The 14,100-nt window shown below is 45.0% G+C and overlaps 1 protein-coding gene across 1 annotated transcript; it reads right to left on the bottom strand.

Moving 5' to 3' along the window:
* Positions 1-6,865: 6,865 nt before the first annotated feature.
* LOC141629579 (uncharacterized) lies at positions 6,866-8,737 on the bottom strand. The gene has a single exon (XM_074442555.1). The coding sequence runs from the start codon at positions 8,735-8,737 to the stop codon at positions 6,866-6,868; it is 1,872 nt and encodes a 623-aa protein (XP_074298656.1).
* Between the last annotated feature and the right edge of the window lie 5,363 nt (positions 8,738-14,100).

Genomic DNA, 14,100 nt, shown 5'->3' on the forward strand with positions numbered 1-14,100 from the left:
TAGTGGTGATGTCATAGCATGACGTCAGCCCACTTGCATTCTTATCCACTGAGACTGACCGTTTGGGGTCTAATCAGTCACTTCCCCTTAATAACTCCCCACTTCCCCCACGTTTCCTTTCCCTTGATTCCCCCCAACCTAACTCCCTCCCTTAACTCCCTACAGTTATAAATACACCCATCCCCCTCCCACTTCCCTTATTCTTGTCTTTATTAACCTTTTTCCCTAAAATCCTTTACTCTCCTTCCCTTCTTATAATCTCCCTATCCATCAGGTAAACTCCTCACTTTCTATTATCTCTCTTAATTTTTTTCGCCTTTAAACTTCGCAATTATGGTCAAAAAGTCTATCCGCCGTACAGTTCCTCCTCCTTCTCCCCATGGGGGTCCATCTGATACTGCTCTCTCTCCCTTACGATCCTCTGGGATCCTCGCAAATCACTATCTGTGCGATTCCAACTTTGCTGACACCCCCCTCGAGGAGGTGAGAGAGAGGTTTGGCCTTGGGCAGAAGGTCGACATTCACATTCCTCAGCCTGGGGAGGCGTCGGATGCCCATAATCCCGGTTGGGCATGCCTGTACGAGTACCCTTTTACCCAGGGTTTGTCTTTTCCCTTCCCTCCTTTGGTGCAAAGGATCTTGCGCCATTATAGGTTGGCGATCTGCCAGCTTGCGCCTCATGCATGGCGCGTTCTGGTCTCGCTCTGCATCCTTGGTGAGGATCACGCTCTGGGGATTGGTCTGGGTGACCTCGCCATGCTCTATACTTTTAGGCCATTTGTTGTCAGGCTTATCACCTTGAGGTCCTGCGACCGCAGCAACCCTAGCGTGATCCTTCCTCCCAAAGTGAGGGATGAAGGCTGGAATACGAAATTTATCTTTGATAAGATTGACTCTCTTACCCCCACCCCCGAGTACTTATTTGATAAGTGAGGGGCCTCTAAAGGTAATTTTAGTTTCTGGGTGTCTGTTATTTTTCTTTTACCTTAATGTTCTTACTGGTGTACTGCTGTAGGTTTGAAGCAGCCAGTTCCCTCAAGAGATCACAGTGTGGTTAGCCGTTTATTTGCTCTCCCTGTTGCAACCCGTTCTTACCCTGGTGTACTTTCTTCCCCTGTTGGTGCATCTGCCTCCGAGCCTCTTGACATTAGTGAAGGAGAGCAAGTGGAGGAAGAAGATAGAGAAGAAGAGAAGGAAGAAGAGGAAGTTGGTACCTCCACCAGTCAGCAAGAACCCCCAGCTGCCGAATTCCAGATGTCGTCTGGTAAGGCTTCATTTTTTATAGGCTATCGTTCTTGCTATATGGTCATTTACGTTTGTGTTCTAACTATGTTCCTGTACTAGGGAATACTCCTGTTTCTTCTCTTTCCCTGCTGGATAGAAAGAGGAAGCAAGTTGCTTCTGCTTCCTTTGGTCCTTCTCCTAGGAAGGGGCCATCGCTCCCTGCTAAAAAGGTGCCGGTTAGCACGTCTGTCCCTGTTGAGGTTGCTCCTCTGGCTGCAATGGCTCCTAGGCCACCCCTGCCCAATACTTCCACTGTAATCCGCCTTCCCAAGGGGTATGGCTCCAGTGGGGTGCCTCTCTGGCCTCACATGGAACAGTTCCTGCTCCCTGCTGCTGTCCATTCTCTGGGACATACCCCTCTTCCTGCTGTACTAGATGAGGCTCTTGGACGCGCCCTGCAAGTACCTTTTCTAATTTCCTTTATGTTTCATTGGTCTATTTTGATCATGCTGCTGACTGTTCCTCTTGTAGGTTTTGCAGGACGGCATGTTCCTGCGCAGGGAGGTTGCCAGATTGATGGGGGGAGGTGAACAACCTCAACGTCAACCTGGGGAAGGTGGAGGCAGATCTGGCGCTGGCTAGGAGGGACAAGGTGGGTGCCGAGAAGAAGATGGCTAAGGAGAAGGCAGCTGCCCAGAAGCAGCTGGATGCTGAGAAGAGGGTGGTAGAAGGGCGTATGGAAGAGGCTCACAAGGAGGTGGAGCTGCTGAAGCACCTGCTCTTGGACTCTACATTGGTTTCCGCCTGGGAAACAAAGATCAAATGCATCAAGGAGTTTGAGGCGGGTGAACACTCCAACTGGGACCTTGCTGAGGAGGAACGGTTGTTCAATGCTGCATATCCAATCAAGCCGGACTTCAGCCTCATCAACGACTTGCTGGGTGGTGATGATGGAGAGACCAGTGCTAGGACTGAACAACCACCTGTCGCGTCAGTCGAGGAGGTCAGGGAGGAAGCCCTCGTCGCCCAGGGAGGGGAAGGTCCATCTGGAGGAGAAGCTACTGTGGAGCCCAACATCCCTGTAGATGTTCCTGCTGATGTCGCCCCAGATTTTGCAGCTGCTGCCTAGTTTAGGCATTTAAATTTTAATTTTTTATCTTGATTTTTTGTTGGGCACCCTGTGTGGTGGCCCATTGTAATCCAACTCTTTGGTGCCTGGTAGTTTTGGGCACCTTTTAGTACTTTTGTGTTTGCCTCGTAGGAGGGGCAAAAATACTTTGTTTTTCAAGTTCCCCCTACTGAGAGATGTTTATGAATTTTCGTTTTGTTCCTTCTGTTGTTTTGCTAGCAATTCTTTTGTTCTTTCTTTTTGTGTGTCGGCTTCGTACTTGTTGAGGTGTCTATGGTTGTTCAGGGAGCTTTCTATCCATTAGGATACTCGAATCCCTCTGTTTCGACCACGCGCACATTGGGCACTTCCTGCAGGAGGAATAATTTGCTAGTTCCTGTTCATCAGTTAGCCTACTAGGACATTGCCTTAATATTCAACTTACCATATCCATATTCAATCCAAAAACAACGATAAACCTAAAAATGGAAGCAATTTCATAAATCCAAAATAGTTTAGGGAGCACGAAGTGTGTTCCCCCAGAGTTTTACAACAACTTAAAAGAAAGGGAGTTTCATTTTGGCCGTTTGAAATACTAAGTACGCTGCTTCCACATTTTGCTCCTTGTGACGCCTGTGAAGTTGACACCAAGGGAAAATAAGAAAAAGATTTTGACTCAAAGGATTTGAAAGATACGTTGTAAGTTATCATTCCCTTAGTAGTACCTGCTGAATTCAGGAGACTTAGCACGTGTGTACTGAACGAAAGACCTTGTCTGGTGACTTAGTTGTTCCTGCTGTCAAAAGAGATGTTACTGTTAGACCAATGCAGGTGGTACAGTCAGGCGGTATGAAACAAAATGATTAGTTCTTTGCGTATTTACCTCATGAGAGAGTGAGTTGTGGCTCCAGCAAGTGGGTTCTGGGGTTGTTCCCCTTCAAGCGATAGCTGCTTAATAAAAGACACTTTTAGCAAGTTAGTTCATGTTCTAAGGTTTCTGGAGTACTGAATGCTAGGATTCAAGGGTCTTGGAATGTACCTGTTGAAGGTGGAACTTCTGGGTCCTGCACCTGGAACCTCGGACATAATACTTTTTAAGGTGAATGATGTTCCAGGATCTAGGGACAACTTCCCCATCCATAGTCTCCAACTTGTATGCCCCATTACCCACGATGCCTTTTATACGGTAGGGACCTTCCCAGTTGTAGGTGAATTTACATGCACTCTGATTCTTGGTGTTTGGGAATACCTTCCTGAGTACTAGGTCCCCTACCTACAGCGTTCTCAACCTTACGTTTTTGTTGTAACTCCTGGCTGTTGTCTGCTTGTAGGCTGCCATCTTGATTTGGACGCTGGTCCTTGGCTCATCAATGGTATCCAGGCTGCTGGCCATTTCTACCTGGTTCCTCTCTTCGGTGGCATTGGCATATCGATGTGTCAGTTTTGCACCTCAGAGGGAATAATTGCCTCGACCTCATATACCAGACTGAATGGTGTTTGACATGTTGCCACTTTGGGGGTAGTTCTATCAGACCATAGCACGAAGGGGAGTTCATCTGCCCAGTTGGCTCCTATCTCCTCCACCCTTCTTTTCAGGTTGTTCATGACTATCTTGTTGCTGGATTCTGCCTGACCGTTGGACTGCGGATTCCTAGGAGTGGACTTAAACAGCTTGATGTTCCACCTAGCGCAGTAGTCTTCCATTCTGTTGGATATGAATTGTGACCCGTTGTCACATATGATTTCTGAAGGGATGTCATATCTGCAGACTATGTTCCTCTTGATGAAAGATATCACATGCTTCTCCAAGATCTGAGGTAAAGCTTATGCCTCTATCCATTTAGAGAAGTAGTCTGTCATTGCCAGCATGTACGTCCTGTTTCCAGAAGCACGGGGTAATGGTCCCACAATGTCCATTCCCCATTTCATAAAAGGCCAAGGCGAGATGATCGGATGCATATGCTCTGCTGGCTGGTGGCTGATAGGAGCGTGTCTTTGGCATTCTTCGCATTTCTTGACGTAATCTATGGCCTCCTTCCTCATGGTAGGCCAGAAGTAACCTTGTCTTAGTGTCTTGTTGGACAGGCTCCTACCCCCTGTGTGATTTCCATAATCACCACTATGGATATCACACATTACTGACTGTGCCTCCTGTATGCTCAAGCACCTCAGATAGGGTCCTGCCAAGGACTTCCTAAATAGGATACCATTAATGAGTACGAATCTGGAGGATTTCATTTTGAAGCTCCTGGCGTCTTTCTGGTCAGGTGGTAAGACCTCATCACGTAGCCAACTAATGTAAGGCTTGCACCAACCATCAATCTCTTCCTGGGGTGTGGCAGTACACAGTATCCCTGCTTCGTATGTCCACTGGGTGGTTGCAGCCTTACTGGCGTTCTGCTGTTCATTCTGACGTATAGCAGGTTTCATGACATGTATGAATGGTATAGTACCCACTGCCCCTGGAGTGAAGGCTGCTCCCAGGGTGGCAAGAGTATCTGCTTCAACATACTAATCCCTTGGTATCTGCTGGATGTGGAAGGAGGCAAAGCGGAGTTTGAGCTCCTTCGCCACTTCCAGGTAGGCTATCATTTTAGGATCCCTGGCCGTGTATACGTTATTCACGTGGTTTACGATCAGTTGGGAGTCAATATACACCTCGATGTGGTAGATTTGCAATTCCAAGGCTAATTGGAGTCCTAAGATCAGGACCTCGTATTCAGCCTCTTTACTCGTTGCTTTGAACTCACACCGTACTACCTGTATTATCTGTTCCCCCTAAGGTGATTTAAGGACCAGCCCTACCCCTGCTCCCTTCGTATGGGATGCCCCATCAACATGTAACTCCCATACCTGCTCCCCTTTAGCCTCACTTAGGGTCAAGATTTCACTGTCGGCTTGTTCTTGAAGGGTGGGACTAAAGTCTGACACAAAGTCAGCTAGGGCTTGGGACTTTATGGCTGTTCGGGGTTCAAATTTCAGGTCGTACCCACTCAGCTGGACAGACCACTTAACCATTCTCCCTGACAGTTCAGGTTTCCTCATTATGGTTCTCAGGGGGTATTTGGTCACGACTGAAATTGTATGTGACTCAAAATAGCGACGCAATTTGTACGAAGCAGTAACAAGTGCTAAAACAAGTTTTTCTAGAGATGTGTACCTTGTCTCTGCAGGTAACAGAGACTTTCTTATATAGTATACTGGTTTCTGCATACCTTCTTGCTCTCGTACCAGTACAGCACTTACAGCTGCTTCTGTCACTGATAGATACAAGTACAGCGGTTCTCCCTGTTCTGCCTTTGAGAGAAGAGGAGGGGTGCTCAGGTACTGCTTGAGCTCCCTAAACGCCTTTTCATGCTCCTGCGTCCATTCAAACTTCTGGCTCTTCCTCAGGATGTCATAGAACATCCGATATCTGTCTAAGGACCTTGATATGAACTATTTTAGGGCTGCTACCCGACCTGTGAGCCTCTGTACATCCTTTGGCTTCTGAGGAGATTCTAAATGAAGTACTGCTTTGATTTGATCCGTGCTGGCCTCTATCCCTCTTTGCGTCACCAAGTACCCCAGGAATTTCCCATAGGAGACTCCAAAAGTGCATTTCGGGGGGTTCAGCTTCATATAGTATTTTCTGAGGATCGAGAAGGTATTCTCCAGATGGGACATGTGTTGTTCTGCCTTCTCGGATTTGACTACCATATCGTCAATGTAGACTTCCATTGTTCTCCCTATCTCCTCCTTGAGCATTCTGTTCACCAGGCGCTGATAGGTGGAACCAGCATTTTTGAGGCCAAAGGGCGTCACATTGTAGCAGTACAAGCCTCTGTCAGATCTGAAGGTTGTTTTCTCCTGGTCCTTAGGGTCCATTTTTATCTAGTTGTACCCACTCCAGGCGTCAAGGAAGGTAAGTAGCTCATGCCCTGCTGTAGCGTCAACCATGGAATCAATGTGCGGCAGGGGGAACGGGTCTTTTGGGAAAGCTTTGTTAAGATATGTAAAATCAACACATACTCTCCACTTGTTTTTCTTCTTGGGTACAACCATAACATTCGAGAGCCATTCTGGGTAGTTAACTTCTCTGATCTTGCCTACTACCAGGAGGTTGTCTACCTCCTGGTTTATCACCTCGTTCCTTTCAGGAGCGAATTTCCGCCTTTTCTGCTAGACTGGAGGAAAGCCAGGGTCTATATTTAACCGGTGTTTAATTGCACTTAGATCTATGCCAATCATATCGCTATGGGACCAGGTGAAACAATCCATGTTAGTAAGTAGAAATTCAATTATCTGCTCACGGATATTACCTGTACAGTCAGCTCCCACCAACACTGTTCTTGCTGGAAACTGTGGGTCCAGGACTACTTCATCGAGTTCCTCCTGGGGAGGTGCGATATACTCCCTCTAGACGCATAGTTTCTGTAATTGCTATGCAGGACCAGCTGCAGTGGGTTTGAGAGCGTTCTTGTAGCAATCCCGAGTGACATTTTGATCTCCCCGTATCTCTTGTACCCCCCAGGGTGTAGGGAACTTCAGGCTCTAATGGTACATCGATGGTATCGCTTTTATTTCATGGATCCAAGGCCTACCAAGTATCACGTTGTAAGTTGACGGACCATCAATGACCAAGTACCGTACCTGTTTGTTCATACCCCCTGCAAAGGTAGGTATCACTATTTCTCCAAAGGATTGTTTAGTTTCTCCGCTAAAGCCTACCAAGGGTACTGCCTTCTGCACCAGGTCTTTCTCGCTGAACCCCATGTTCTTCAAGGTTTCCAGCATTATCAGATTCACATAGCTTCCTGTACCTACCAATATCTTTTTAACAAGGTAATTCCCTATAGAAAGGGTAATGATCAAGGCGTCATGGCGGTGTTCTGCCTCATCGGGTATGTCTACTCCATCGAATGAGATTGCTAGTAGATCCTGTTTACTGACCCTGAGAGAGAACTCTGGTTTATCTCCTTTAGTCTCGGTTGCATGGCGCTTTGCTACTGAATAAGTGAGACCACATATCTCCGACCCCCCTGTGATGACGCTCAAAACCTTTGAGTAAGGTAGAGGTGGGGATGGTTGGGCCTGGTCAGCAGTATTGACCTTTCCAGATTTTGCCCCCTTGGGGAGCAGGTGATCAAAGCATCCAGCACTGTAGAGGTGCTTTACTTCCTTTCGTAGTACTACACAATATTCTGTATTGTGGCCAATATCGTTGTGGTATTCACACCTCTTGTTGGCATCTCTTCTGTCGTTCTCCCTAGGAGTAGGCTTCTTGGACCACCTGGCCCTCTGCCCTAGCTCCATGATTGCCTTCAATACCCCAGTAAGTCCAGTGGTGAACCCATACTCGCTGAGCTTAGGTGGAGCCTCGGTGCTCTCTGTTTCTCCTGAGACTTTGTTCACTGTGTTCTTGATGTAAGGTTTGGCTCTTTCATTCTTTTTCTCTGTTGTGATTTTTCTGCTGGACGACTCTGTTCCATACAGGTCCCTTCTATCCTCATCCTCCTCTAGGCGATAAGTAGCCTCTGCCATTTGCTTAACTTCCTCAAAGGTGGCGCATGGATGCTTGGTGAGATCCTTGTACAAATCAGAGTTGCGATGCAATCCCCTTCTGAAGGCGTTGACTGCTGTTGTAGGGTCGCACCTAGGGATAGATATTTTTTCCACATTGAATCTGGCGAGATAATCCCTGGTGGACTCCTCGAACCTCTGGACGATCCGGTATAGATCACTGGATAATTTTTCTGGCTTGCGACTACTTGCGAACTGCTGATTGAAAACGTTCACTAACCCTACGAAGCTGGAAATAGATTTGTTGGGAAGGTTAACAAACCACTGGAGTGCGGCTCCTGACAAAGTTGAACCGAATCCTTTGCACATACATGCCTCCTTTTCAGGCCCTGTTGCTGCAACCACCATCATTTTCTGTTTGTTCTGGTTGATGTGCTCCAGCGGATCCTCTGTTCCATCATACAACATCATTTTTGGCGTGGTGAACCTCTTTGGCATGCTGACAAGGGCAATGCTGTCCACAAAGGGGGAATCCGCATAGCACTCCGGGGTTGCTACCTCCATGGGACGTGGTAACCCTGGAACCTTACTGAGTAGGGACCTGATATCCTGTAACTGTTGTTCTACATGGCTTCCTACCCCCATACCCTGGTTGTGGGGTACTGAGTAGACCCCATATGGATTTGGTGTTCCTCCTGACATGTAAGGAGGGACCATGTAGCTTCCAGGTAATGGTGTTGAGTTCACAATAGGCCTGAGATGGCTGTCTGGAGTATGTGGCATATAGGAGCACATCCCGGGATATGCGTTTCTTGCTGACTGTTCCCATGGATTTCTCCCTGGTACCAATGGCGTACTGGTGGTTCTTGATATGGGATCTGGAGTCAGCGCTCCTAATCCCATAGGATTGAGTACCATGGGGTACGTTTACGGCATCCTTGGTGGTGGTGGGACCCCTGGTGGTTGGATCGTACCCTGGGTGGCCACCGTTCCTGCTGGATACACTTGCTCGGGTGGTGTGGTTACCCCTGGTGGCAGCATATCCATAACGAGCCTGGTTACTAGATTTTATGGTATCATCCTCCCTGAGTACTCCCTGGCATTCCCCTGGTCGAGTGTTGACCTTGCCATCTGCTGGGGCGTTCCCAGGGGTGACACTGCATCTATCTTCTCCTGCAAGGACTGGTTGTCCCTTTGTAACCCTATCACCGCCTGCAGCAAGGATGTCATCCCTTGGAGCAACTGCTGTACCGGATCCGCTTGTGATGCTCCTGGGAGACGGGCTCCTATCAGATGTCCTGGTGATTCTGGGCGCTGCGGACTCCCATCCTTATTAGACTTTGGCACGGGATTAATAACTGGTGATTTGCCAGCCTTCCCTACTCCCAGATTTGTGATTTTGGGGGAGTAAAGAGGCTTTGCTGATACTTGGGGCTGAGCCTGGCCTGCAGTCACTTTGGTGGTAGGGACCGCCGTTGTTGGAACACCGGAGATTGCTGGCGCCGCCCCTACTACTGGAGTTTGCACTGATCTACTGATGCGTGTCATTTATATGATGTTTTACACCTCATTTTACACGCATTTCAGAGCTCATTTGTGTAGTTTAAGCTACCATTTCCCCTATTTCCGTCTACTTTCGTGTTTTTGTACATTATTGCAGAAATGTGAAGAATTCAATGGAAATCAAGCTAAATCCGTCCCCGAGTATCCTGCATTGCATTCGACGTGAAGTATTCACTTAAGGAACGAGCTTGGTGCGCATCTCAAGGCCCAAAAGACAAATCCACAAGAAGTTAAAAGCGGATTACCAGCTAAAGCAGTCGATCGACTGGCCCCCTTAGTCGATCGACCAACCCACGGGATCCAGAAGCTACTGTTCAGCTCAGAGCAGTCGATCGACCGGTTACCTCAGTCGATCGGCCAAGCCGCTACTTCATACGAGAATTAAAAGATCGAGATTTATCAAGCCCATGAGTTATTAGGTTTAGGAATAATAGCTGCGTACTTTTCTTATATAATGTAGCATGAGTTTTCAGAACATCTACCGAGTTTTTAGCTAGTTTTTACCTCGTTTTACATTCAGTTTTAGTTTATCAAATAATTAGGGTTCGGGATATTATTTGGCATTGGATTTTCGTTGTGCTTTCAATCATTCCGTTACAATCCTTCTGCGATTTCGGTATTCCCTTACTCTTATTTCAGTTCATCTTTATTGCGTTGATAGTATAGAAATTGCTAGTTAGTTTCCCGAAACCCTAATCCTCGTTTTATGTTAATCGTTCGCTGTTTTATTTCAAGCATGAATTCTTCTGTTTATTTAGTCAATCTTATTGTTGTTATCAGTCTTAGTTTGAGTAGCTAATTTATTTGTGCTAGGATGTAGGGGAATTATAGTGTAGGCGGCGTAGAATGAACACGGCCTGAATCGCGTGTCAGTCGATCGACTGCCATACCTAGTCGATCGACTGAACACGTGAGGTTTTACCTTCGTTTTAATTGTTTTAATTCTTTATTCGACGAATCAAGTGCACACGACTAGTTGAATGTTTAGGATGTGACTGACCCATTAGATCGAGATATAGGGATAGTTGATTGACCACCAATTAAAATGACTAAACTATGCTGAGATCGAAAGATAGGTAAAGTTTAGATTATTAGTCACTTTTCAGGACGAGAGTCAGTATTAGTGATATTAGGGACTTATAGCGAGATCGAAAGATGCTATCTGTTGAGAGTGGACCGAGAGGACCTCTTGTTTTCCCGCCTCATGTGTTCGATTTAGACCGTCTTAGTTTGCTGCCGCCGAAACTATAATGAACCGACCATCCTAGTACCCTTCTTTATATTTGATTTAATATATATCTTTAGTTTAATTTTTATTGTTATTAGCTATAGACCAAATCAACTCAACCCCCACACTTGTTACCTTAGATTAAATTTAGACAACTTTTAATTACATTCGCCTCCTTGTGGTTCGACCCTGTTACCACTAGCCTAAGTTAGTTTTAATAGGAATTATAAATATTATTTTTGGTACTCACAACAACGGGTATCATCTACTCATCGGATCTGATACGTTCTGATTGGATCCTGACATGATCAACTATAGAGATGTTAGGATATTTTGAGAAGAGGTATTTTAACCAAGATTTAACCACAATGCCCCACAGTGGGCGCCAAACTGTTTTGGTAAAATTTTACCAACTAAAGATTTGTGAGTCAATGTGGCTATTCTAATTAAAATACGATATGAAGGACTGAAGTAGATTAGTAGTAAGAACACAGCGAGAACAAAATTAAACAATTAATGCGAAGGAAAAACAAACGAAAAGAAAGAGAGACAAATGACACAAGCAAAATGGTGACGCGGGAAACCCAAAATGTGGGAAAAACCGCGGGGGGAATGGTATATCCACTAGTAGTAATAGTATTCGAGGGTAAACCTAGCTAGAAAAATCAGGAGGAACGACATTAATCTCCAAATGACTAAGTACAAATGACACGAATGGTGTATATGTTTCTAAGTGTGTTAATTATTAATTGTTTGCAGGTGGTGAATGATATTTTTTCGAGTGGAGTGAATGAGGGATGCCCTTGAATATAATGTTTGTTGCTCTTTTATAGCCTTTCTTGGAGTGGTTTCAAGTGCTCCCTACATATGCTCAACCATATGCTCCACTCCCTACGAAATAGAAAGTGGTTGTTGACTTTGTCAAAGCTGTTGCTGATCACCTCAACGTTCCTGCTGACCATTTTAACGTTCCTGCTGGTTGTTTGTTATTTAATTCAAACGTGGCCTTTGCATCACTTGAATGTCCAGGTTCATCCCCCCTTGTTCTTCCTTGCGTCTAGCAGCCTGTTGCCTCGTTATTGATCCGTGTGCCTTTATTTTATCCAATTGCGAGTTGCCACGTCATGATGAAAATGAGAGGGTATTTTTACCCATACAGTTAGTGTATTTGTCGTATATGATCGGTGAATTATGTTGGTAGAATATTCATTAGTACTTCGATTTTGTACAAAAGACGGTAAAATGGGATGTCGCATAAGCTAACTCGGGTGAGTCACCGAAAGCCGGAGGACTCCCGAACCTTCTCTTTGTGTGGCAGGGATTTCATCGTTCTATTTCGACTCGAAATTTTGAGCCTTAAGAAACCACGCACTCTACCGAGTACGAGTCCATACTCGACCGAGTGATGGTGCACTCAACCGAGTGGACTACTTTCACGGAGGTGGAAACATTCTGGAAAGCAGGTCACTCGACCGAGTTGACTCCTACTCGACTGAGTAAAAGTTCACTCGACCTAGTGAACTCGCCACTCGACTGAGTGGAACTGGGCTGAGGATTTCACGGGTTTGGTTCCCTTCTTCTTCATACCTTATCTTCTTCATATCTCATTTTCACCTTATTGCAACAACACCAAAATTCCTCTAAAAATAATTCTAAAACTCCATTTTTAGTGATTTGCTACTTGGCTAAGTTTTCCACTCACAATTTCTGTCTCAAATCTCTCCTAATTAGCAATGTATGTAGACCATTATTCTTCTTATTCCTTCATCTTGAATTTGCTAGATCTACACTAGTGTGCTTGAGGTGTGTCAATTAATTTCATGCTTTTGCTTTCTCCATTATAATTGTTGCTAAAAAATCAAACTTGGTGTCAAAATTCCGGTCATCATCAAGGAAAACGAAATTTTGATGATAAATGTATATGTGGATTTTGGTGATTGTTGATGTGTATAATTGGACAACAAAGGCTTAACCTTTGTTGTTATGAATGGATTTTGTTTAATATGTGAAAATTTTGCCTTAAAACTTCGTCTTAAATTTTCAAATTTTAGACAAGTCATGCCCAAATTTTAAATTTTTATTTGAGTAAAAGTTGGCTTAATTGCCTTATAAGACTACCCTTTTAATTGGTAATGTGGTATGTGACCTCAAATGAAAAATTTTCCATCTTGAAAATTTAGTGTTACAAAATTTGGTGAAACTCCTGAAAACTTCCTAAGTATCCATGTACAATTTTGAATTTTGTCTTGAAAATGGTTTGAGAAGACTTGACAAACTAAGGAGTCGTTTGGTTCACCATGGGAAGATAGAATTCCCGGGAAAACTAAATTCATATGAAGTTGAAAATCATGTGAATTGTAGAAATCTTGTTTGGTTGGATGTGGGAACTTGAATTCATGTGGGAACTCCCACTTACCTAGGGGAGGCTAGGTAAGTGACTTCCTACATTATGTAGGAATTGGAGTTCCATAGGAAGTTCTACTTCCCATGAATTGGGCAACCAAACAAACCTTCATTTACCTACTTCCCATGATTTTTCAATTCCTATAAATTTGGAAGGCAACCAAACAACCCCTAAGAATTTGATGGTTATTACTACCCTATGAGGTGAGTTAAGAAAAGTGTCATCTTGAAAATGTAAATAGATTTCTCAAAATTAAGCACTCGCTGTGTCAAAAACTTCATTTTTCATGCTCACTACTTGGTCAAGTATTAAGATTGGAATTGGGGGAGAATTTCATCCGCTCCCAAAGTTAATCATAAGTCTCATCTTCCATATCTTGTGTGCAATTTATCTTGTAGCATGTCAAGGAACACGAGGAGCAACCGTGGGAGAAACAACCGCCAACCCTAACCCGAACCGGAGGCACCGCCCACCTTTACCCATCCAGGATACCCGGGGTTAGAATTCGAAAGTAAACCCCATAGGAATACCTTCTTAGCCCTCACCAAGAGACGTATGAACGCCACTAGGTGTGTGTCAGGGAGTGCCTTAGAAGCCTTGGGGATAGAGATGCACTTGCATGACATCTTTAGCGTACTTGGGATTGAGGGATTGTATAACTTAGCGGAAATAAGGTACCGCATCCTTACCGTGGAATTTTTGAGCTCCTTCCTCTACAAACCAAAAGACCACACTGTGAGCTTTTGACTCAAGAACACCTCATTTCACCTATCTAGTGATGTCTTTGCGGAGCGCCTAGGTGTAGGAAAAAGGACCACCCATACTCTTGACAAGGTGAGGAAAGAAATGAAAGCCACAAAATACATCAACCTTTACACGGGTAACCGCAATACCGACATTAGTGACATGAAAATAAATGATGTGGAACACCCTGTTTTGAAAGTTTTCCTTCGCCTATTGACCAACCTCCTTTACGGGAGAAAGGACCATAATAAACTCAATTCCTCGAAAGTACTACTTCTAAGTTCCTACCTCAATCCATACTATGAGAGGGGTTTTTACTTTAGCCCC

This window comes from Silene latifolia, chromosome Y (assembly GCF_048544455.1).
Source record: "Silene latifolia isolate original U9 population chromosome Y, ASM4854445v1, whole genome shotgun sequence".
NCBI classification, from domain to species: domain Eukaryota; kingdom Viridiplantae; phylum Streptophyta; class Magnoliopsida; order Caryophyllales; family Caryophyllaceae; genus Silene; species Silene latifolia.